The 25,781-nt window shown below is 49.0% G+C and overlaps 1 protein-coding gene across 1 annotated transcript in view; it reads left to right on the forward strand.

The window, feature by feature from the left end:
- Nucleotides 1-252: 252 nt before the first annotated feature.
- Nucleotides 253-25,781, forward strand: part of SHB (SH2 domain containing adaptor protein B) — a 140,622-nt gene continuing 115,093 nt past the window's right edge. The window contains exon 1 of the mRNA XM_055302003.1: nt 253-1,533. Within this exon, the coding sequence (XP_055157978.1) occupies nt 820-1,533 (714 nt within the window). The 5' untranslated portion in view covers nt 253-819. The remainder of the gene's footprint in view (nt 1,534-25,781) is intronic.

The following is a 25,781-nucleotide window of genomic DNA, read 5'->3' on the forward strand; positions in this document are numbered from 1 at the left end:
GGCGGCCGCGGGGGGTGGCGCGTGCTGAGGTGGAGAGTTGCGCCTCCTGAAGACCCGGGCACGAGGGGGGCGGGGCTTAGGCCGCGGTCTGGCGGCCCGGCTCGTGGGGGGGGGGGGCGGGGCGGGGCCGGCGGGGGCGGGCCGGGGGGCGGGGCGCGCGCGGGCCCCGGGAGGGCGGGGCCGCGGCGCGGGGCGGGCTCTGGCCGCCGGGGTGTCACACACGCGGCGGTTCGGGAGGCGGCGGCAGCGGCAGCGGCACGGCAGGCGCCGCCGGGACGGGCACGGGCGCGCGGCTCGGGCGGGCGCCGGCTGCCTCCCTCCGTCGCTCGCTCGCTCTCCCTCCCGCTGGCTCGCTGGCTGCGGGGCCGGGCTCCCCCCGGCGCTCTCGGGAAGGAAGAAGGGGGGCTGAAGACGCCGACAAGTTCCCGCAGCAGCCGCAGATCCCGGCCCAGGGGCGCGCTCGCCGCGGAGCGCACGGCCAGAGCGTCCCGGGCGGGGGGCGGGGGGCGCCCGGGCCTTTCGCTCTCCGCGGGGCCGCGGGCCGGGATCCCATGAGACGCGCCCGTGAGGGGCGAGCGATCCGAAGCCCGGGCGGCGCGAGGCAGAGGCAGAGGCGGAGGGCGGTGCTGCAGCTGCTGGAGGCCGGGATCGGCCGGCAGGAGGCGGCGGAGAGAACTTGAACTTGGCGTCGGGAGCGGGCGCCCCGGACGCCCCCCGCCGGGGCCGGGGCGCCGAGGGACCTGGGCCGCAGCGCTGCTCCCCGGATGGCCGCGGCGGCGGACCGGGCTCCCGCGCCGCGGCCCTAGGCGGCCTCTCGCCATGGCCAAGTGGCTGAACAAGTACTTCAGCTTGGGCAACAGCAAGACCAAGAGCCCCCCGCAGCCGCCGCGGCCAGACTACCGCGAGCAGCGGCGCCGGGGCGAGCGGCCCTCGCAGGCCCCCCAGGCGGTGCCGCAGGCCCCGGCGGGCGCCTCCGCGTCCTGCGGCCCGACTGCCGCCTCCTGCTTCTCGACCTCTTCGGGATCGCTGCCCGACGACAGCGGCAGCACGAGCGACCTCATCCGCGCCTACCGCGCACAGAAGGAGCGCGACTTTGAGGACCCCTACAACGGGCCCGGCTCGTCGCTGCGCAAACTGCGCGCCATGTGCCGCCTGGACTACTGCGGCGGCGGCGGGGAGCCGGGCGGGGGCCAGCGCGCCTTCTCCGCCTCGTCCGCGTCGGGCGCCGCCGGCTGCTGCTGCGCCTCCTCGGGCGCGGGCGCCGCCGCGTCCTCGTCCTCGTCCTCCGGCTCCCCGCACCTGTACCGCAGCAGCAGCGAGCGGCGGCCCGCCACCCCGGCCGAGGTGCGCTACATCTCCCCGAAGCACCGCCTCATCAAGGTGGAGAGCGCCGCGGGCGGTGCCGGAGACCTCCCGGGGGGGGCCTGCTCGGGCGGCCGCACCTGGAGCCCGACGGCCTGCGGTGGCAAGAAACTGCTCAACAAGTGTGCCGCCTCGGCCGCGGAGGAGAGCGGGGCCGGCAAGAAGGACAAGGTAAGGCGCCCCTTGTTCCCACCCCAGGTTCCGGAGCCACCGTGCGCACGGGGAAACTGAGGCAACGCTCTGGTTCCTTCGTCAGCTTCGGGCCGGGACCCTGGGGTGAGGGCTCCCACGCCTTGCCCGGTTCTGTCCTCTCGCGCGCTCTTTCCCCCGGATCCTCGGCCTCTGGCACCGTTTCTCTATCTGCTGCCCCTAAAGTGGCCCGTCAGCCAGGTGCCTTCTTCGGAAGGAACCTGACGAGGGTGCCCCGCCATCCTCGTCCAAGAAACACCCAGACGGCCCTTCCGTCCCCCAGGACCTAAAGTCTGAAAGTCAGAGCTGGCACGGATCCTGAGGAGCGTTTTTTCCTTCGCTACTCCCTCCTCCCATTCTATAGATGGGAAACTGAGGTCCAGTGCTGGGAAGGGACTCGCCCGATATTACACAGCATTCTTGGTGGCAGATCCGGACCGGCCGTCTTTAAACGTATATATGTAAATCCCTCTAAGAGCCCTGCCCTGCCCCACCCCTCGCTCCAGGTTTCCTAATCGGGGCGGCCTTTTGTACTGGAGCTGCACCGGGAACCCCCGCGCGTGCTTTTCCGGTTGAAATACGCTGCCTCCAGGAGCTTTCCACTTCGACCAGTCAGTTCCTCCCCGCCGTGCACAGAAGGGGGTCGGCCAGTCCGTCTGGCTGGAAGGAGACTCCTCACCTCTTTCTTCCTGATCCCACCCCCACCCCATACTGTCCCAGGAATGGGGGGGGGGCGACTCTGTGACAACCCCCCTCCCTAACATTAGGCCATTTTGATCCCCGTCTTTGAAGCATACCAATTACAGCCAGACTGGGCCCCTCACTTCCCCCTTCACACTCCTGTGATACCTTCCCTTCCCGCATAAAATAATACTCGTAATAATACTCGTTCTGTCTATTTATGGTGGAAGGCAGTGTTTTGATTACATCTGAGGCCCAGCTCCCGGCGATGTCTGTCAGGCCGATGTCCCTCTTGTTCTCTCCGTCACCCCCACCTTTTCCCAAAGGTAAACTTTTGCCCAGGCGTGGGCTGGGGAAGACTGATAGCGAGTCTGAGCTCCTTTTAGGACTGGATGTCCAGACAGGAGGGAGGCAGGCTCCTACCTGCCAGCTGGTGCTTGGAAAGGGATGTTTTTGTTTTCCAGGCAGAAGTAAGGGGATGCCCCTGCTTTTAATTTTTCTGCCTGGCTGCTTCTCTCTGAGGTCCCAGGTCCCAAGAGTATTCCCTCCCCTCTGGGTCTGTAGGGTGGGCAGTGATGGGGCCGGTTTAGGAGCATGACTTGGAAGCATAGACTCTGGGCTTCCTACAAGAAGCTAGGAGCCAGGTGGCCACCCAGGTGCTGCCTTGGAGGAGGAGAGGTTTCTCTGGGAGCCCCCAGGATCAAGGGCTTGTGGTTGATCTGTGAGGGAAACACCAAAGAGGCTCCCTACTGCCTTAGATATAGCTCAGGTTTGGTGAGGTGCTGGCTTAGGAGAATCTGAAGTTCCTGGGTATGCTTGGTTTGAGTAAGGCCCCGCCTTTGAAGATGGAGAGATTCCCAGATTCCCAGTGCTAGACTCCTGTGCTCCCCCTGTTAGTCCACAACCACCTCCCCAGTGGGCAAATCTTTCTCTCCCACTACTTGTAAAACCTTTTATGGCTTTCTTTTCTTACCTTTTTTTTTTTTTTTTAAACGATTTCATTCATTTATTAGAATGAGTGGGGAGGGGCAGAGGCAGAGAGAAAGCAGACTCCCTGAGCAGGGAGCCCAACATGGGGTTCCATCCCTGGACCTTGAGACCATGACCTGAGCCGAAGGCAGACGCTCCTCCACTCAGGCGCCTTTATGGCTTTCAAAACTTTAGTACACTTTTTTCCCCCCTAATTACAATTAAGACTTTTTTTTCAATTAAGACTATTTCAAATACTGAGGGATAATAAGGTCTTATAGTTGGAATGTCAAGTGTGTTTAAGAGTTCGCTCTGTTCACCATCATGTTTTTTTTTTTTTTTTTTTTTTTAAGATTTTATTTTTAAGTAATCTCTACACCCAGTGTCGGGCTCACATCTACAACCCCAAGATCAAGAGTTGCATGCTCCACTGACTTAGCCAGCCAGGCACCCCTCACCATCAAGTATTTTTATGGGTCTTTTCTGTGCCCTCCTCTGCTAGGTGCTAGAGCAGTCCCCTGTGAATTTTATGGTCCAGGCTGCAGTGTGGATGAGGAGTGCTGTGTTGGGGGTGCTGTTACAGGAGGGCTGAAGTGGGGGTGGTCATGGACAACCATGAGTGGGAGAGGAGGGTCAGTAACTATGATGGGCCAACAGAAAGAAAGGCTGGCACTTTAGGGGATGCAGGCAAAGTGCCTGTGGCTGTCATTGAGAGGTTAGTGTTGCACAGGACCCCAGAGGGACAGCAGGGCCCAAGTTAGGGAGGACCATATATGCTAAGCACAGTGAAAGCCAGTGAAGGGATTTAGCTGCTAAGTGATGTGAGCAGATAGAGTGTTTTTGATCACTCCTGGCTGTATTTCACCTACTGGGTTGTGACTTTGAGCCCTTTGATCTTTTGAGAAATTGTTCCGATCCAGAGACAGGAGTTTCAGCTACCAGATATTCTAACAAGGAAGAAGGGAGGCAAAAAAAAAAAAAAAAAGGAAGAAGGGAGGCAGTCACAGAGGGTCGCACTGTGCAGTGGTTCTCAAACCAGAATTTAGAGGGTTCTTTAAAACAGATTCATCCAGACTGCTGTGGGTCCTGAGAATGTGGATTTCTAACAAGTTCCCAGGTGATCTTTTGCTGCTAATCCCAGTATCACACTTTGAGGACCACTGATGTAATAGTGACTTCTCCTTAACCTTCCCCCTGGGTCTTCTGGTTAAAATTGCTTCGGGATGCAGAGACTCTAGATCCCCTCATCTCTGTCCTCTGTGTGGGGCTGTCTCCTCATCCGGGGACAACACCCACCCCCATTCCTGGTCAGGCAATCTGAACCCAGGCTGGTTTTCTCATTATTTTCATCAGGACAGCTTTTGGAAGGTCAGGCATATCGTAGATCCAGCCCTGAACACCTTGGAGCCTTTCTTCTACCCCTCCCTGTGGATCCAGGAAAACCCACTTCTAGTGCCCCACTTAATCTCAGGCCCAGCTTCCTTTTGTCAGCTATTGGGGATAAGACAAGAACCTATAAGGCTTTTGAATGCCTCCCCACACTCCCAATCTGTGTGTGCCCAGCCCTGTGTTTTTAATGTCAGGCTAGAGTTGGGAGTTACTGTGGTGTGAAGGAGAGCTGTTGGCCCACAGATTGTCGTCTCAGTGCATCCAGTGCCACCTCCCACTATGGTTTATCTTTGGGGGCCCTGCCTCGTGCCTCCCTATGTCACACACTTAGGCATCATATTATTCTCCCAGTGAGTTGTGTGACACACACACCCACACTCACCCAAGCATCCAGTCGTGGACATTATTCCTTTTAGAACTATGTGAAAGAAAGGAAGGAATGAAGGCTGCAGAAGACTTGTCAGTAATCTCTGGCCTAAGTCTCTGGAGGAGATTGTCACACGCTGTCTTCATCATTGGTTTCCCCGGGGTTTTTGTCTGGGAGAGGTCTTTACTGAGGAGGCAGCTTTGAGCTGGATCTAGAGATGGAAATGGAGTTTCAGCACAGGGGAAGTGCTGACTATAGCCTGCAGCAGCACTTCTGAACCAGTGCTCTGTGTACTGTGTGTATGTAATTTCACATGTATGTATGTGTGGGGGTATATATGTGTGTATATGTACACACAGAACTTCAGTATGGAGTGTGTTCTTGAAAACCAGAGCTTTTTGCATTGGGCCTCTCTTGAGGAATGAGAGATGACATCAAATCAGTGGGGGGCTAAGTTTGGACACCACAGGTAGTGGGGACAGATTCCGAGCCATGACTGAGCTGCCACAATGGGTGGGGGGAGATGGGGTCAGAGTTAGGAGACAGAATCCAGGGGAGACAGTGAGGACCTGAGCTCCCGGGAAGAGAAAACGAAAGTTTAGTAGAAATATCATTCCTTCAGGCTGTCTTTATAAAGAAGTGATGATGACAAAAGAAGCCAGTAACTTGGTAGGTCTCCCTTTGTGCAGCTGAACAGGTCTCCTCCTGTTACGTTTTCTGCTGAAGTCTTGTTTCTTTTATCATAATTAAGTAAATGTTTCCACCACAACTGAGAAGGTCAAGATGCATGATGACATCAGTTTCCCGGGTTTTAAATACATGCTAATGTGTACCAACACTTTATATTTTGTCAGCATCCACAGGGTTGAGTTAAATAACATGTTTCCTAAAGAATAATAGCATGTCTAACTTTTTTTTTTTTTTTTTTTTTTTTTTAAACATTCAGCAAACAGTTTCTGAGCAGTCTGCTAGACAGGGGATATTCAGAGGATAAGGGTGGCCAGCTTTCCAAAAAGGAAGCTTCTCAGTTTGCATTGAACACCAGCTTCTCAGGATCTAATCTGGGAGACATAACAGCTAAGGAGACCTGAGGAATGCTCAAACAGAAAAGCATGTGCAAGGGGCTGGTAGGGCCTCGACTCTAGGAAGTCAAAGAGAGCTTTCAGGAGGAGGTAACATTTGAGCTGACTCAAAGGATGAGTGGGATGGGATGCTTGGGTGGCTCAGGGGTTGAGCATTTGCCTTTGGCTCAGGGCATGATCCCAGAGTCCTGGGATCGAGTTCTACGTCGGGCTCCCCGCAGGGAGCCTGCTTCTCTGCCTAGGTCTCTCCCTCTCTCTCTGTATCTCTCATGAATAAATAAATAAAATCTTTAAAAAAAAAAAAAAGGATGAGTGGGAATTTCCTACGCAAGGGAACTAGGGAGAAGGGCTGTCCATATATTAAGGGATAGGACAGCTTGGCTCAGAGCTTCGATGTTTGGGAAAGAATGGTTGGAGGCTCAGCGGGGTAGGCGTGGTGGGTGATGATGAGGGAGGTTGGACCCAGAAAGGGAAGAGAGTGTCTCATGTGCCTTGTAGGGGAGTTGAAAATGGTCTTTTGGGCCTTTTCACGTGCAGTCATTGATGTGTGGTTTGATTGAAGCCAGAGTCAAACAGGAGTTACCAATTTCTATTTGGTTAATGGACATATTTTCCAGTTCATAGAAAGTAATGTATGGAAAAGGTAATAGCCAAAGTTGGTATCTGTAATTTGGCTTGGGATACTTTATCCTTTAAAGTCCTGTCCCTTGAAAGTTGTGTGAGAGAAATGCTGCCTATCAAACCCAGTTTTCTCCATTGATTTCCCAGAAGAGAAATATTCTCTAGGCTTCATGCTAAGCACTTAATTGGTTATTTAATCCTCATAATTACCCTAGAAGAGGTTTTTTTTTTCCTAGAAGAGGTTTAGATACTACATCAGTTAGCTATTGCTGCATAACAAATCACCCCAAACTCCGTGATTTTAAACTAGAGGTTAGCAAACTTTTCTTAAAGGGCCAGATGGTGAATAATTTTAGGCTCGAAAGCCAGACAGTCTCCATCACAACTGTCCGACTTTGCCCTTATAGCTAGAAAGCAGCCATAGACAATATATAAATTAAAGAGCATAGCTGTTCAATAAAACTTAATTTACAAAAACAGGCAGCCGACCTGTGGTCTGTAGTTTCCAATTCCTGCTTTAAATTATAAACCTTTATTATTTGTTCACAAGCCCACACATCAACTGAATAGTTTTTCTGGTCTCTGCTGGGCTCACACATGCATCTGTATTCAGGGTAGATGTGCAGCCCTGCTGATCCTTGCTGGGCTCTTTCACATGTTTAGTGGTAGCTGTTTAGGATGGTCTGGACTAAGAAAATTGGGCTCTGTTCTATATGGTATCTCATCCTCCAGCAGGGTAGCCTTGTTCATATGAGCGTGGCAGGGTTCTAGAAAAGCCAGTAAGGTTTCTTGAGGTTGGAAATGGACACTGTCCCTCTACGTTGTGTTGATCAAAGCAAGTCATAAGGCCAGCCAGGATTCAAGGAGAGAGGAGGAGCTGCAAAGTTACAGGGCAAAGGGCAGGGATACAGACAGGCCATTATCAAGGCCATTAATGTGATCCATCCAGCACAGGTAGTATTGCCCTTACTTTATAGGTTTGAGCTTCGGAAGATAATAACTTGCTTAATGTCCCACAGATATCATGATAGAACCAGGGTCACATCTGTACAATCTGAATTCCAAGTTTCTGTGCTTTTTTTTTTTATAATCAGTTCTATTTTCCTTAATTTAAATGGAGTCGGTAAGGCTCTGATTATTTACCATAATGTGATTTAAGTGTCTCCTCCTTTCACTTAATGTTTCTCTTCTTGTACCCCTCTGCCCTAATTCCCACCTCTTTTAGTCTGGGCTTTGGTGGTCCCCAGAAGAGGCCCCAGAGCTGGCTTTTCTCTTTCCCTCCCCCATCTGCCTCTGAGTTCCATAAATGAGATGTTAATATAGCCCTTGAATTATTTTATAGAGAAATTCTGCATACAGAGTTGGCGCTTCTCAAGGGACAGCTGCAGAAAATGTGTGTCTTGTAACTGTCACGTCTTTTCATTCTAACACCGAGCATTCCCTCTCCAAGGATTGGTGAGGCTGTGCATGATGTTTTAAGGGGAGGAAAAAACCCTAATGGCACTTTGGGCTTATCAACAAGGAACCTAAGTTTCCTTAAAGGAGATCAGGTGACCATCCTCTAATCTGACAATCTCAGAACAGAACTGATTTCCCCAGTCTTAACCTCCAAGACTTGACCTCATCCTCTCCCCACCCCCAAAGCATTTCTGACCCATAAAATAGGCGTTAAGGGGCAAATCTGAAACAGGTGTGGCTTCCTCTGGTCATTTAGCAAAGCTCAACTTGACTGTGTCAAGTGCTCCCCTGGGTGGTTTATCTTGGAGCTGACTTTTACATCTCATCCTGGGAAAGCCAAGATGTAGTGGCCTGTGGAAGGAGGAGAAGATCAGGCTTGGCCTTAGAAAATAAATTGGGATTTATCACTTTGAGGCAGAGAGCTGGGATGCTGGCTGGCTGATGGCATCACCTGTTGGCATTCTGATGGTGGTGGTGGGTTTCCTATAGGATGGAGACAGGGTGCCGTGGTCTCTGCTGCCCTGACTTCATAACTTCTGAGCGTGTGGCTACAGGGATGAGCCAGGGGGTATGTAGCGCCTGCCTAAAGGGAGCTTCTTGCTGAGGACACGGGAACTAGATGGGAACACATATCTGTATGGCAGATTTTATCAATAAAGTGGTGTATGTGAGCTGAGAGCCATCCTGGCACAGATGCTATTCTGGGCAGAACCTTGATTCCATGGAGCCAAAGGAACAGTAGGGTGAGGAGGATGTTGTTTTGGTTTCGGTTTTGTATTTTTTAACTGAAAGAAGCAGAGAAGTCTTCTTGGAGGAGGAGGCATTTGAGTAAAGAAAGAGTGGTCACTTCAGTTGAGGGAGCTTTCCACAGTAGTATTAGGCAATTCTTCCATTATACTTGCTCAGTCAGGTACAATTCATTGTGCTTTATTTATGCATTAACTCTTAGTCCACAACCAAATCCTTTGCTACTGTCATTCCCATTTTACATATGAGAAAACTGAGGCACAGAACTGTTAAGTAACTTGTCTTAAGGTCATACCACCAGTAAGTGGCAGAGATGAGATTCGAAACTGGATCCAGAGTCTTTGATTTTGGCTACTGTGCTATCCACCCCCTCAGGCTGCACAATCTCATGCCTGAATTTTCTCTGCCTTATTTGTGGCTGGATTTGCTCTTTATAAGAAATGCCCTCCATTAGCCTGGTAGGAGCAACTGATTCCTAGATTTCTGTATTTTTTTTTTTTTTAAAGATTTATTTATTCACAAGAGACACAGAGAGCGAGCAGAGACAAAGGCAAAGGGGAAGCAGGCTCCCTCCAGGGAGCCAGATGCAGGACTCAATCCCAGGACTCTGGGATCATGCCCTGAACCAAAGGCAGGCAGGCGCTCAACCACTGAGCCACCCAGGTGCCCATCTGTATTTCATAACTTAAGGGCACTTTTGTACTGTAGTTTGCTTCTTAGAGTCAGTCCTAAGGAAGGTGCTATACCCCCATCTTACAGATGGAGAAACAGGCATTCAGGAGGAATGGAGCCTGCCCTGCTTCCCAGCAGGTACTAGCCGAGCCAGTGGCCAGGCTGTGGACCTTCTGTTCTGAGCCCAATGCCCTTTGTGCTGCGGGTGTGGAGGTGGCTTGGCCATAGCTCCAGTCCACAGGAAGGGTGACAGCCTGATTGATTTCCGGTTCTTTCCATGTTTTGATTCTGAAATACTTTACTGAGACCATTAAGGAGCATTGACAGAGGACCTCACTTCCACAATGGAATTTTCCTTCTTTTCCTGTTTGGTATTTTCCAGTAATATTTCTATTAATGTTTCACTTTCAGAGGCACTAGCTTCCTGAGAGTTTTTTGCTTTCTCAACTGCTGAGCCAGGAAGAATTGAATTTTCCTCTAAATCATTCAGTTCCTTTCCATTTTCTCCAAGGGGAGCCCTCTCTGGATTTCCCATTATGCTATAGAGGAAGGATCTTGGAGGTGGGTCCAAGGGATGGAGAGAGAATTAGTCAGGGCTGTGGGCAATGACTCACGCCCTGTGTTTTCCAAGCAGGGTTTAAGAGTAATGGTCAGAAAGAGGTTTCTCAAGGTGAATGAGGGGAGAAGCGACTTGATAGGTGGGTGGAATTGGTGGAAGTGGATATCACTGGTCCACTGCTGGACCCTGAGTCCTCAGCTGGGCTGTGGGAGCTTATACTAAGATCTTTCTCCCCGTTTATTCATTCATTCAACAGACATTATCAAGCATTGCTATGGTGCTGAGTATTGTTCTCCTGAGGTGCTGGTGATACAGCAGCGAACAAAACATAAAAATTTGTGCTCCCCTGGGGCACCTAACTGGCTCAGTTGGTAGAGCATGTGACTCTTGATCTTGGGGTCATAAGTTTGTGCTTCCCTGAGTTTGCCCCCTTATGAGAGGAATCAATCAAATGTAGTGTGTTAGGTAGAGAGTGTGAAGAACAGTAAAGCAGGATAAAGAGGCTGGGGTGGGCCAGAGTTTGGGGTGTGGTGCTGCTTTAGATGGGTTCTCAGAGGGCTTTGCTGAGGATGTGATGGCAGGATTCCCATAGTTCCAAGGGCAGGGCATTCCACTCCGAAGAAGCAGTCAGGGCAAAAGCCCAAGGCAGGAGCAGGCTCAGGTGCTTCAGGGAAATAAACATGACTGGGCAGGGCAGGTGGGGAGAAGCAGGCTGGGGAGGCTGAGTGTGGTGGGCCTTGGGGGCACTGGAAAGGTTTCTCACTTTAAGTCTGGGTGAGAAGTGAGATGAGAAGTCAGTGGAGGGCTCTGAGTAGAGGAATGACCAGCTCTGACTTTGGTTTTGAGAGGATCACTCTGGCTGCCTAGTGGAGAACAGCTTAGGGGGATAGGGGTAAGCGGGAAGGCCCTCTAAAGCACCTGTGGTTGCCGGAACAGGAACTCTAGTGGTGGGTGAGGAGAAGCCGCCGCGTTTAGGCTGTGTCCTGGGTGGGACTGCAGGATTTTCTGACAAGTGGATGCAGTGTGAGATGTGAGAGGGAGGAGAGCCAAGGTTTTGGCCTGAGCCATAGAGAGGATAACTTGTCATGAACAGAGATGAGGACACCAGAGGAGTGGTCATATAGTTCAGCCAGTGGAGTTGACCCAGCAGCTCAGTAGTCCTGGGGCTAAGAGCAGGCCATGAGGTTCCTGAGAACCTGAAGGAAGCATGGGTGACCTCCGTCCCAGCTGGGGAAACTGACCCTATGGGAGGTGGATTCAGAGGAAGGTGCAAATGGGGTATCCCAGACAGAAGGCATCCTGTCTACGGTGGTGAGATCAGAAGGGGAACGCTGCTGGGTGCATGCAGGTGTGGCCAGAGCCCGAGGCTCGCCTGGGTGGGATTGCAGGTGATGGAGGAAGGTGTGTATGTAGGGGGCAGTTTGTGTGTGAAGGGCCTTGTGGACTACTGGTCTCAAATAGCCCTAGTTCTCCAAATTCAGAAGAGGCCACCTGCTGTGTCGTGTGTCTGAGCTGGGCACCACAGGAGGGTAAAGATGAGTGCCATGGTTAAGTCTCCAGGGACAGGGCTGGAGCCTGCCTGCTTTACTATGCAGAGCATTTCATTGCTGAGCACTTGTGATTGTTGGGAAAGTTCTCCCTTATGTGGGGCCCAGCAATATGTGGGCTACAGGGAGGAAGCAAACAGAAGTAGGAGGAATGGGACTTTCCTGGTTTCTTTAGGCCATGACTAAATTCTGAAAATGAAAATGACCAGAAAGTTCTTTACAGTGAAGCTTCACTGTTTTTTGGATGTGAACTCCCAGCAAGCCAGACATCCCCATAATCCTTCTGGTGCATTCCAAAGCCACACATGTGATTTGGAGCCTGCGTGGCATTTGTGGAATGGTGCAGCCTCTACCTGCCCTTCTGTGGGGGGCAGTTGTGAGTTGGCTGTGTTCTCAGGTAGTTCCTCAGAACCACAAGCTTGGATTTTTTTGATACGTTTCAATGTTTGTTATCTGTGAACTACCCCCCCCCCTCGCCCTTTTAACAAAACTAAGACAAGTTTGGTGTAGAAAATGCAGATAAGCAAAACTAAAATAGAAACCAACTCTAATTCTATAATTCGAAAAAACCATCCTTAATGTTTCACTGTTTTTCCGTTAGCCTTTTTTCAGTGCATATGTATACATTTTTCCCACCACAAAAATTAAGTAATATTGTACGTATCTTTTTGTTTAAAGACATGGAGAGATGTCTCCATTATCTTAAACGTTCAACAACAGTCATTTAATGTCCATATAGTATTCTGTTTGTACATTTAGGCTTTCCGTAGTCTTCCCTAATTTAACATTGCTCTAATGAATATCTTCGTAACTGAATTCTTAGCGGAAGTCTGTGATGGCTTTCCTGGGACTGAGTCCCAGAAGGAGGATTGTTGGATAAGAAGAGAAAAATTTTGATGCGTGCTTTCAAATTGTATCCTAGAAAGACTTCACACATTTACGCCTGTTTTACTCTAGTCCAATTTAGTTTCATTTGCAATTTCTTGGGTTACTGGTGCCTAAATGCTTTGACCAGTTGTGTTTCTTTTTTAAAATTATATACTTATATCTTCTGTCTATCCTTTCAACTGCAGGGTTTATCTTTTTATTAATTTGTAAGAACTTTTTGTAGAATAAGGATGGCAGCCCCTTTACCTGCTGTTGTGGGTTGCAGAATATTTCTTACAGATGTATAATTTTAATTTCGGTTTTGTGTTTGGTGATTGTTGTTGCTTAACACTGAATTGTTTTCTGTTGTTAAATAATTCTCAGTGTTCTTCATGATTTCTTGAGTATGCTGCTTAAAAAAGCCTTATTCCGGGCAGCCCGGGTGGCTCAGCAGTTTAGTGCTGCCTTCAGCCCAGGGCCTGATCCTGGAGACCTGGGATCGAGTCCCACATCAGAAGCATGGAGCCTGCTTCTCCCTCTGCCTGTGTCTCTGCCTCTCTCTCTCTCTCTGTGTGTGTCTCATGAATAAATACATGAAATATTAAAAAACAAAACAAAACAAAAAAGGGGATCCCTGGGTGGCGCAGCGGTTTGGCGCCCGCCTTTGGCCCAGGGCGCGATCCTGGAGACCCGGGATCGAATCCCACATCGGGCTCCCGGTGCATGGAGCCTGGTTCTCCCTCTGCCTGTGTCTCTGCCTCTCTCTCTCTCTCTGTGACTATCATAAATAAATTAAAAAAAACAAAAAACAAAAAACAAAAAAGCCTTATTCCGATCTATACCCTATTTTCTTCTAATACTTTGATTTTTTTTTTTTTTAAATGTTGAAATCTTAATCTGTCTGGAGTTTGATTTCAGGGTACGAGGTAGGGTTATAATTTTGCTTTTCTGAATGACCGGTCTGTGTCTGGACATCCTCTCCTCGTTTCTGGCTCTATGATCTGTGTTTCTTCAGGTGCCTGTTTAGGTTTCAATATTTTGACTGTCTCGCCATGACTGCATTTAGGTCTTATCAGCTATTATGATAATGATGATTTCACCTTCTCTTTATAAAAATGACACCTTCCCTCAGCAGATACCCATGCGCTTATTACACATTCAACTCCTGACACCTGAGGGAAGTAACTGAGTATTAGCACTTCATCTTTGGATGCCAAGCATGACACTGTGGGTGGGATGAGGCCAGGAAAGTCCTGGCCTGTTCCTGGTGGAGTTAGCATCCCCATCCAGGATCAGGGAGCTGGATGTTTGTATATATTTGGGGCGACCACTTTCTGTGTCTGCCCTGCCTGTGTGACCTTATCTGGGTGTGTCTACCTCAGTTTTCACATTGTGACTTGGGGGAGAAAGGGATGCAACATTAAGTCGTCCGCGCAGCAAACATTTTTTAGATACCTACCATGTTCCAGTGCAAAGCTGAGCCCCGCCCACATCCAGAGATGAGTAAACTCGTGTTCTCCCTCAGACCCCAGGAGGGATATTGGAAAGGCTCAGGGCTCTCTCCAATGCCAGACAGACAGAATTCAGTATAAGGGTAGAGAGGCAGGTGTGATGATAGAGAGATATCAAACCCCACGTTGGGCACAGGCAGTAGTGGAGCTCACTGTGGATAAGAGCTCAGACTTGGCAAAAAGCTAAGACTTGAAGGTGTGGCATTATTTTGGTCACTTGCATCTTTTTCACACCCACCAAAATCCAATTCAAGCGATGTGAATTCCCACACCCTCAGCCTTTCCTGTCCCCCTCAGCTCAGGTGTCCTGTGTCTTCGATCAGCAAGAGACCCTTTTAGAGCCCTTGCTATATGTTCTCCTTTTTCTGGCTCAGGCCGTGTCAGGATAATCCATCTTGCAGTGTCTGCTGTGAGGTTTGTGACATTAATGAATTGGTGTTAACAGTTCAAATTAAGTCCAGGAGTATTCACAGGGAATAAATCAAGAAAAATGCAGATTTTTGAACACTGAACATTTTTATGGTTCTAAGAGGCTGAGGGTGTCTATCTAATTCACTATACTGTGTGTCTCACCACATAATCGAACCCTAGACCAGCCCTCGTAATGTGTTAGAAACATCTAGGGAGGTTTTTTGAATATTTTCAGTTCCCCAGATTAATTACTACCACGGCTCCCTGGGCATCAGTATTTTGGGAAGGTCCCCAGATATTCTGATATATAGCCAAGGTTGAAAGCTGCTGTCCTGGACCTTAGTGTAGAGATCCAGGGGAGCCTAGAGTCACTTAATCCAACCCTCTGGCATCCACACCTGAAAACTTCCAGTGACGAGGGTATTTGTTACCTCCTGGGCCACATAGCCACCCACTCTTTTGCACAGCTGGGCTTGCAAGGTTTTTTTTTTTTTTTTGCTGTTCACTCCAATTTAGTTGAGTACTTGGTGTTACAGGACTCTGCTGACTGACTTATTTCTCTCTGGAGACACTGCTGGTTTAATTGGGCTCTTTGAGGTCAAGTAGAACCAGTCTAATCTTAGTTCTTCCACATGATGCCCCTCAGATGTGTGAAACACTCTGATATGGGATCCTATCTTCAAAGGCAGGGGAAAGCTGCAGGTTTTAACTGTTCCGCATAGAGCCAGAATCTCGGCCAGGACACCAACCGCTAAGGGCAAGGACCCTCCAGTATCACAAGTGTAGAGGGCACTGATGGATCCCAAGTCTGGGAGATTCCTGGACAGAAGTTGGCAGTCTAGACCAGGTTCCAAGCAAGTGGGCTGAAGTTAGCACTAAGGAGTTACATGACCCAGCAGGAAACAAGATTGGGTTCCCAGGTGGATGGGTGGGGGGGTCTGAAAAGCAAAGAGAGTAGAGGAACAGTCAGAAGTAGATTCCATGGAAGGAGGTTGGATATTGCCATCCAAGACCACAGTCCTGAACAAGGAGGAAGCGGAACAGAAACTACCCAGCTGAGAGTAGCATGCCCTGGATCTTTGCTCTTTGTCGGGGATAGGCCAGCAAGGCCACGAACACAGGTTCAACACTATAGAACCCTAATGATTTCAACACTGTGGTGTCCAACCATGGTTGCGTGAAATGAGCACCGGCTTTGGGGTCAGAAGTCTGGATTCATATCCCGGCCCTGGTGCTTGGAAGCTTAGTAACTTGGGACAAATGATTAACTTCCAGGCCTGGAATGCTGCATCTGTCATAATATGAATTTAGCAGTAATAGATGGCGTCCTGACTGCTCACTCTGTGCCTTGCAGCTATATAACAGTTTCCATGTATGATCCTCACGGCAGGTCTTTGATGTGGTCCTGTTGGAATCCCCTTTATAAATGTAAAATATTCTGGGGATGAGGTCCAGGGGTAGTATATAGGGTCATTGTGAAGCTTTAATAAAATCATTTGTTTAAATGGTTGAGCATAATGCCTGGCATGTAGGAAGGGCTTTATGAATGTTTTTATATTCTTTTGGCTACAGTCTGTCTTGTTTCTCAGCCCAGCCTAGAACTCTGGACTTCCTATAGTCACATTCAAGCCAATGGGGCTACGCTTTCTAGCCTGGAGGGCATCTTCTAAAAGGGGGCCCTGCCCTTATCTTCACGGTCAGTTTGTGTTGACCCATGATTCCCTGCAGTGGGAGAGTAAAAGTAAAAATCCCTGGAGCATCACGTGGTTGGTTCTTAGTGCTTTATGTATATTAATTCACTGAACCCCACAGCACTCCCTAGGAGGTAAGTTCTATTAAGAGTTCCAGCTTTACAAATGAGGAAATTGAAGCAAACATTTTTTGTTTTGTGTGTGTGTGTGTGTGTGGTTGGTTGGTTTGTTTTTGGTAGCTTGTCATAGATCATAGGTGACATAGCTAGTACTAGCCACAAATGTTGGGCCCCTACATAGTTAGTCTAGCTTATATATCCTCTGTACTACACAGCCAGTGACATAGGTCACTTCCGTATCACCTGGTGGTCTCAAAACTGGGATGCCAGAGCCATTTAAAACCCATGAAGTTAGTGGCCTGGGTGGCTCGGTGGTTTAGCGCCGCCTTCAGCCTAGAGCCTGATCCTGGGGACCCAGGATCAAGTCCCACATCAGGCTCCCAGCATGGAGCCTGCTTCTCCCTCTGTGTCTCTGCCTCCCTCCCTCTCTCTCTCTCTCTCTCTCTCTCTCTCTCATTAATAAATAAAATCTTTAAAAATAAAAAATAAAATAAAAAAATAAAACCTGTAGAGTTGATAGTGTCCAGTTTGGGCCAGACACTCTATATATGTTCTCAGGATAATGCTGCCAAAGGAGCACTGAGAAGGCTTCATGAAGGAGGCAGCAGGGAGCGGGGCCTTCGTGGAAAGGGAGCACTTGGTTACATAGACATCAGTGGATGTGAGGAGAGTGTCTCAGGAGGGGGCACTGTGAAGGGTCTCAGGTGACTGAGGAAGAGGCTGTGAGAAGGTACAAGGGCCAAGATGCGGCAATGGGAGCTGAGGCCAAGTGGCAGGGGTCCTGAGGGCCAGACCACAGAATGTGGCCTTTATTTTTTGGGTAACGAGAAGTGGTAGAGCAGGGGAGTAACAGGGACAGATCTGTACTTGAAGAAAACCTGTCTATCTGTAGCTTAAGAGGATTGGTTAGAGGGTGCAGAGGGCGAGGCCTAAGCAGAGCTTGGAGGTGGGGACCCCAGTTAGGAGACTGGGATGCCTGAGGTAGTGACAGTAAAGGCCTAACCCCAGTCTGCATCCTTAAGCTGTGAAATACTGTGACTGACTGCTCAGGCAGCTTGTGATGACACTGGTCAATGGAGGAAAATTGAGTACTTGCCAAGGGGACAGGTTTTACTGGATCACCTTGTCAACAGATGAGATGCCTTGTGTGGGAGTTTATGAATTACCTGGTCCACCAGAGCATTTGTCCACATTCTGTCAGTCAGACATATCTTGTGCCAGGAGTCCCTGGGCCCGAGCTGCGAATGGAGGTACATCTCCAGAGCGGCCACTGTGTGAGAGTTGGGCGGGAAGGCCTTTTGTGAGTCCAACAGCACCTCAGCTCGTTGTTTCTGCAGAAACGCAGAGCAGGCAAGGGCAGAGCCACCACATGGGCAGTCTGTGCTGTGAGGGAAGCTGGGCATGTCAGGGAGATGGCAATGTTTGTTCTGGGGGTCCACAGAGCTGGCCCCCCAACCTCAGACTAATTCTGCCATTGGATGACAGCATCTCCAGGGTTGGAGGCATTTTGGGACGTTGGGACAGTTGGTAAGAAGGTAGAAGGAAGCTATGGTAAAGCTGCTAGTGGTGTAGCTGGAGCCTTAAGAAGGGAATGCAAAAAGGAGAAGGAAATGCTGGGGCTCTGGACACTGCTGGGATGCTGACCTTTGACAGACATCCTCCATGGGAGAAGCTCTGCGAGAAGCAGTAATTGCTCAGGAGCCCTCAGGTCCCCAGAGGGAAGAAACATTAGCCTTGATGAAGATGTTTGCTGGGCTCAGCCGAAGGACCCCCTGAGGATCCCTGACCAACTCCTTCCACATTCAGTATTGAATCAGAGAGGCCCCTCTGGTGGGCAAAGCATGCTTTCCAAGTCCAGAAGAAACACTTTGTAAATATAAAGCCCCAGGAGTAATGTGCCCTGGGTCCAGCTCAGGGGGCTCGTGCTACACACACAGGGTACGCGCTTGGGGAATTGGACTGTCAGTCAACTCCTGCTTGCTGAGCTTCTGTGGGGCTCGGGATTCATCTGAAAGCCATCTGTGGTGTGACTGCAAAGTGACAAGATGGTGGGAATTGGTGTCATCACTTCGTAGTCACCCACAGGATGGCTGAGAACATTGTCAAGGCTCAGATCACATACACAGACCTTGGGCCTGAATATTGTCAGAGTGCAGACACCAAACCCAGGTCTGCTTCTGGGGTCTTCCTTCCCCTTGTCCCACTCCATTCTCATTTTTGCCTGCACCCTTGATTCTGATTCTCTGTCGCCCACACACTAGGATAGAAGTGGGCCTGGTTTTGAAAAAGCTGAGGAACTTCTCTCTATCCTTTGTTTTGAGGAGGCCTGAAAGATTATTAGACATGAAGCCTCTAGAGGAAGCAGAAATTGCTGAATGTAACAGCTCGCATAGGACTGCTGAATAGCCAGTTTGGAAGTAAGAAGTGGGTAGTCAGTGGATAAGGGTGAGGGCTCATTCTTGATTTTTTTTTTTTTGTACTATTCCATTCCTCTCTTTTTAAATTAGAATGCCATTTTTTTCCTGTTTGAACCTTTGGGGAACGGTTATCCCAGAAAATCTCGTAACCCTTTGCTCTTTTTTTGAATTTTTATCTTTTAAAAATATTTTATTTATTTTTTAGAGAGTACGAGCATGGGGGAGGAGCAAGCAGGGAGAGGGACAAGCAGACTGCATGCTGAGTGTGGAGCCCAATGTGGGTCTCCATCTCACAACCCTGAGATTGTGACCTGAGTGGAAATCAAGAGTCTGATGCTCAGCCAGCTGAGCCACCCAGCCACCCCATAACCCTTTGCTCTTGATGGTTTCTTCTGGTTTTACCTATGTCTCCACAACTTTGTAAGCACTTCAGAATGTTGTATTCCTTCGAGTTCAACAGCTTGAGGTTCTGTTTACACTCAAACATTTCTTACTCTGAGAGTAAATTTCAGTCGCACACTTTCATTCAGAATCATTTTATTCGGGATCCCTGGGTGGCGCAGCGGTTTGGCGCCTGCCTTTGGCCCAGGGCGCGATCCTGGAGACCCAGGATCGAATCCCACATCGGGCTCCCGGTGCATGGAGCCTGCTTCTCCCTCTGCCTGTGTCTCTGCCTCTCTCTCTCTCTGTGTGTGTGACTATCATAAATAAATAAAGAAAAAAAAAGAATCATTTTATTCTGGACATTCCTGATGATCACCTTATAGTTATGGATGGGGAAGGGACTCTAGATATGTAAAGGGTACTGAAACAAAACAAAAACTTTATATATTCTTGTCTCCCCCAACCTTTTATTTAAAAATTCTAAAAGGGAAATTAGGACTTCTCTTGTAGGAAAAAGTCAAGCTTCCTTAGAAGATCTCTGTATTTGAATTTCAAAGACTTGTTTGAATGTAAAGTCTAAGGACATCTTGCCTTCACAATCTAAACATCAGAGACAAGTGAGTTAGATTGTCATTATAAAGTTTATTCTGATAGCCGTTAGAGGCATGGCAGGTTCTAATGCTGAGTTCTTTAGTGGCAAAAGAGAATCATCCCCATTGCTGGATAAAAGAAAGAGCTCTTGGGACACTTGGGTGACTTAGTGGCTGGGGGTCTGCCTTCAGCCCAAGGCGTAATCCTGGAGACCCAGGATCTGAGTCCTGCTCCTCCCTCTGCCTCTGCCTGTGTCTCTGCCTCTCTGTGTCTCTCTCCCAAACAAATAAACAAATAAATAAATAAATAAATAAATAAATAAATAAATAAATAAATAAACTTTAAAAAAAGAAAGAAAGAGCTCTTTTGCTGAAGGACTGTGGCATTTCCCTGCATTGGTCTGCAGCTAGATAGTCAAAACATTGACCGGCATTGACAGATGCATCCAAAATCATAGGTGTGTCTTTTTTTTTTTTTTAAGATTTTATTTATTAGGGATCCCTGGGTGGCGCAGCGGTTTGGTGCCTGCCTTTGGCCCAGGGCGCGATCCTGGAGGCCCGGGATCGAATCCCACATCGGGCTCCCGGTGCATGGAGCCTGCTTCTCCCTCTGCCTGTGTCTCTGCCTCTCTCTCTCTCTCTGTGACTATCGTAAATAAATAAATAAAAAAAAAAAAAAACCTTTTAAAAAAAAAAAAAGATTTTATTTATTAGAGAGAGTGCACTATGGGGAAGAGGGGGACAGAGGGAGAGGGAGAAGCAGGCTTCCTGCTGAGTGGGGATTCCCAACTTGGGACTCAATCCCAGGACTCTGAGATCATGACCTAACTGAGCCACCCAGATACCCCCATAGGGTGTGTCGGGGATTTGTAGCAAGCTGTGTGTATTACCGATTGTCATCAATTTTATTTCTATTTTTTTAAAAGTTTTATTTATTTATTTTGGAGAGAGAGAGAGAAAGCATGAGCAAAGGGAGGGGCAGAGGTAAAGAGGCAGACACCTGCCCTGAGCAGGGAACCTGATGTATGGGGGACTCAGTTCCAGGACCCTGAGATCATGACCTGAGCTGAAATCAGGAGTCGGATACTCAACCAAATGTGCCATTCAAATGCCCATCATGTGTCGATTTTTAAATATCCACAAAGTACCTGCTCAAATGCTGGCCTAGGGGCCTATGAGAGAAGGAGTATAGGGCAGTGAAGGAGCACTACTAGGCTTAGTCTGGATTCAAAGTTGAGGGTGTTTGACCTTGGACAAGTTGCTTGAACTCTCTGAGCCTATCTTCCCATCTTTAAGAGCGCTTATCCCTATCGTGAAGTCAGCTGTTAAGGCTGCTGTGAAAGGACTTAATAAATCAGGGTTGCCCTAAAAATGTTGTCAACTTGGTTCCAGGTCAGAAAGAGTGACAGCGAACAGTGAGGGTACAATGCAGAGAAGCTGAAAAGTTGCTGCTCTTATGACCAGAATTTCCCCTCAGAGGAATTGATCCTAAGGATAAAGGGAGTCACAGTGATTTAGTTACCAGTAACCTATTGCAGCTGGGAAAGTGAAAAACTGGAAATCCCCTAAATATCCAACCACGAGGAATGGCCAGTATGGGGCCTGTGCACCTAGTGGAAAGGGAGGCAGCTAACCAAAGCTGATTTGAGTAACTCCACTGCAGAATAGTCAAGCAGGAAAAGGCTAAGATCTAAAAAACCAAAATTCCTATTCTCCCCCTACCCCGTTCCCACATACTCATGTGGAAAAAAGCTGTAAGTAAATTGATCCAAATGTGAACAATGGTCGTCATTGGAAGATTGGGTATTTTTCAATTTTTAAAAACAAACATTACTTAATAGCAGAGGTACTTATAATTTATTTGATTTTTTTTACAAGCTAATGCTGTGTCGAGTGCAAAGGAGAATGGGAAGGTAAGCCAGCGCAGGCTCTCTGCCTCTCAGCCCCGCTGTCTGAATGAGTTGCTGAACGTCAAAGCCAGGGCTGAGAGTGTCTCATTGTGTTGGAATGTGGGCGATGAGGATCACAGGAAGTGGTGACAAGCCCTTTGTTCTGTAAGCTCACCAGGCTTGCTCGGTGCCAACACTGGCCCTCGGTGCTCCAACAGGACATCATCTCTCTGTGTCTGTGGTCACAGCCTTAGCCTGGCAGGGTCCTGTTATTGGACTGTGTTGCTAGGCACAGGAAGCCACAACTGCACCCCGTCTCTCACTTAACTCCCGCTGGTGCATTGGGTTATTCCCTGAAAGGAGAAAGGCCATTGTGGAGGGATTTACTGGCATTATTCCTGACCTGGGAAGGTGTGGGGATTTTCCCTTGCCCCTTTGGAAGAAATCTCTATTCTGGCTGCCTCTAAAAGAACAACCTGCTTTTCATTTACTTCTGCTTCTCCGTTCCTATTTGTGCTGTCTTTACGACTGTGGTCAGCTGAAGGAGTTAGCCAGGAGAGGGGACTGGGAATATTGCTGCTCCAAAGGCAGATTGTAGTTTTTCCCCTCTGTTAACCTCCCTGTAGGAGGCAGGCAGAACTGGGCCTTGCACATGACAGGTGCCCAGTGAAGCCTTGCAGTCTCGAAGAGTTTCCTGTATGGAAGGGTGGGTGTAAGTATGTACTTGTGGGTAAGGATCGTGGACTATCACAAAAAGAAAATATCTCACTCTCATGTCTGAGATTATGAGCTGCCCTCTCTGAGGGGAGGGTGCTTGATGTGGGACTCAATCCCAGGACTCCCGGATCACACCCTGAGCTGAAGACAGACCCTCAACCACTGAGCCACCCAGGCATCCCCAACCTTGTTTTTTTATTGACATTCCCATTTTACCGGATACCACGCTCCTTGAGAACATGTACTCATTTTTGACGTACTCCTTAAGCCTCTGGCTTAGAACTGGAACACTAGCCATTCTGGACAAATTGAACTTCGGGGTTCCATGGCTGAGTGACTTTGGACAAGCCCTAGCCCCTCCCTGAGCCCTAGTGTCTCCACTTATAGAGTAACCAGGTGCTCATCTCTGTCACACAGCCCTGTCTTTTTCAAAAACTTGCCAGGACAGCCATCTCGCCCCCCCCCCCCCGCCCTCTTTCCCCCCATGCAGGTTCCTGTGGAATGTGGTTAGTCTTGTAAGAGGTAGTCACAAGCAACCAAGGCTTTTTTACTATTAGGCTGAGGCCCAACTATCAGATGACTGTTGTCCCCAATTAATAAGACACAAGAAATAAAGTTACACAACTTTATAATGAAACCACATTTCTCACTGCAGTTTCAATTCATCCAGCATTTAAGGCACGCGTCCTGCCCCTGGCAAGCACACATGTTTCATTCCTTGGCATGATCACCCACCTTTTCACCTGAATCGGTTTGGTAAAGCCTTGGGCAATTTCCAGAAATGAAATCTAGTGGATGGAAGGTTTGCTATCCCAGGACGTTCAAAGAAATGTGTGGCCTCCTGTGGGGGCCAGACTCAGAGAGGAACCCAGGGGGGCTTGGGGAATAAGTATGTTGCTTCCCATGGTGGTCACTTGTTCTTGTTGGATGTGTGAGCCTCCAGGTGTCTCACACAGGAGCCAGTGAACTTTCTATAGAGGACCAGCCAGTAAGTGTTTTAGGCTTTGGGCAACACAGTTTCTGTTGAATCTGCTCAGTTCTGACCTTGTAGTGCACAAATGTCCAGAGATAATAGATAAATGACCAGGTGTGGCTGTGTTCCAATAAAACTGGACTACAAAAATTAAATTTTGCAGACCTCTGGTCAAAAACTTTAGGCACAGGGTGCCTGGCTGGCCCAGTCAGTGGAGTGTGCGACTCTTGATCTTGTAAGTTCCAGCCCCATGTTGGCTGTAGAGATTACTTAAAAATAAAATCTTTAAAAAAATAAAATCTTAGGGATATCTCTTTATAATCATGGCCTGTGTTCTCTTTGTTCTGTGTTTTATACAAATCTCCTAATTGTATGGAAGTCCCCTCCTACCACCTTGCTCCTGCAGGCTGTCTCTGACCTCAACATGCCATGAGATCTTTGATCATTACTTAGTTGCACAGAAGTTGTCCTCCTTCTCACATAAAAAAGTATAAGTCTTTTAAAGATGCACCATATTTCCCTGCAACTGTGTTGTCTTGTGTGCAATCTCTTTTTGTACAGCCTGGCTCATTATAAAGCTATAGGAAATTGATATATTGTCAAGCTTTTTCAAATGCTGTCAAGAGAAAAACCCCATACCTGACATCCCACCGTGCTTAAGTCTTGACTCTTCTGGTTGATCCTTCATCTTCTTTCAAAAGCGACTCTGGACATGTCTTTACTTAAACAGTCTTCATTGGCTTCTATGATGTTTAGACTTATAGCATGAATTTCAAGCTGACCCTTACCTCTCTGAAAGGCTTCCCATTGCTTCATGTTTCCTGGCCCACCAGCTGGAAACCTCTTGCCTTCTACAAGGATTTTATCCATGTGCCCCTCTATCTTTACATGCATTGTACCTTTATCCTCTTCATCCTTACCAGTTCAACTCAGTTGTTGAGGAGGCGTCCTGATCTCCCACCCTTCTTTTCTTTCTATACCTATGTCCGTGCTCCAGCTAGGAGCAGTCAGTCACATATGTCACAAGTCTAGGAGAGTAGCAGTGAGAATACTTTACACAGCTTGGAGTGGGCCTGGGAATGCTTGTCATACAAGTGGCCTCGCGAAAGTTGATTGAGGATCCGGTGTATCATGAAACCCCAGGTCCCCAGACTTCAGTAACTCCAGCTTAGGGTAACACCCCAAGCCTCAGTGCCCTCCAGAACAGCCAGCACACTCTAAATGATAGGTATTTGGTGGGCCACCAACAGGCAGAGTGACTTTGGTGCCTACCTTTCTAGTGTGTGCTGGTAAGATTTACAAGGAAGTGGGCAAGTGGCATCTGGGAAGAGCAACTTCCTCCCTCTTTAGGGGCAAGTGGGATCGATAACAGCTACCAAGTATTGAGCACCTCCTGTAGGCACAGTTCCAAGGTAGGGGCTTGTATGGGATCTACACAGGCTTTGGGGTGGTGGGACCTAGGGATCCTTCAGCTCCTTCAGCATCATGCCCAGCATATAGTAGGTGCTCAACAAAGATTTCTTGAATGAATAAATAAATTAGACCAGGAGGAGGTTTTCCTGGAAAGATCTGTGGCCAGGTTGGAGGACTGCACATACCATACAAAGGAGTTAGTTGAGCCTTACCCCATCAGGAGTGGGGACTCCAGGACAGGTTTGCGCAGGGAGGGACGTCTGTACAACATGTGTCGCGCTTACCCCATTATTTGCCCTTTCCGGTGTGGCTGAGATGCCAGATAATGAGGTGTTGAGCTGCACAAAGCTTCCTTGTGCTGGAGAGAAGGCAGGGCTGGCCTTGAAGCCAGTTGGCCATCGGCCTCCTCCCTATAATTTATGTGCAGTGGCAGGCTGGAGTGGGCTGCCAGGCAGAGCCAGGGCTTGCCTGCCTCTCCAGGTCACCGCCTCAGCTTGCTGGCTTCAGCATAGGGGCTGTGGCCCCGACGTGAGGCCCTCTGAGCTTTCCCTGTTGCCAGCGTGTTCTGGGAGGATTAAAGGCGTCTGCCCCAGCTCTTCCCGGGACCTGCTGACTCAGTTGATGGTTCCTGTGTTGGGGGGCGGGAATACCACTGACCTTCAGATTCTCTCCTTCCCACTACGCAGTCCCAGACTCAGTCAGCTTGGGCTTCTCCTGCCTGAAGGCAGCTGGCCACTCAGCTAAGTGGTTTGGCCCCTCTGCCCCCAGAGACCACTTTTCCAGGGAGGATGCAACTCACGGTTTCCAGACTGAGAAATGCATGGTTAAGATGTCAGTCCCTGGAGTCTGAGTATGGAGAGCAGTTAACTTGTCCATGGGGGTTGGTGGGGAGATTAGAGGTTCAGTTCCCTACATGGGTGCTGGGTGAGCCCCTTGGCACAGGCACAGTGGGGAATATAGAACAGGGCATTGTGGAGCAGGTGGAAAGAAACTAGGGGCAGGGCAGCAGACACAAGGCTTTCCACTGCACGGCAAGATGGTCAGGGTTCCAGGGGCATTGGATTTTTGTTTTTTTTCAGGGGCATCAGATTGATTCTTGGAGGGGGATCTGGGCAGGCTCCTTTGAGGAGATGGGAGTAGGTTTCAGTCTGGCTCT

This window comes from Nyctereutes procyonoides, unplaced genomic scaffold (assembly GCF_905146905.1).
Source record: "Nyctereutes procyonoides isolate TBG_1078 unplaced genomic scaffold, NYPRO_anot_genome, whole genome shotgun sequence".
NCBI classification, from domain to species: domain Eukaryota; kingdom Metazoa; phylum Chordata; class Mammalia; order Carnivora; family Canidae; genus Nyctereutes; species Nyctereutes procyonoides.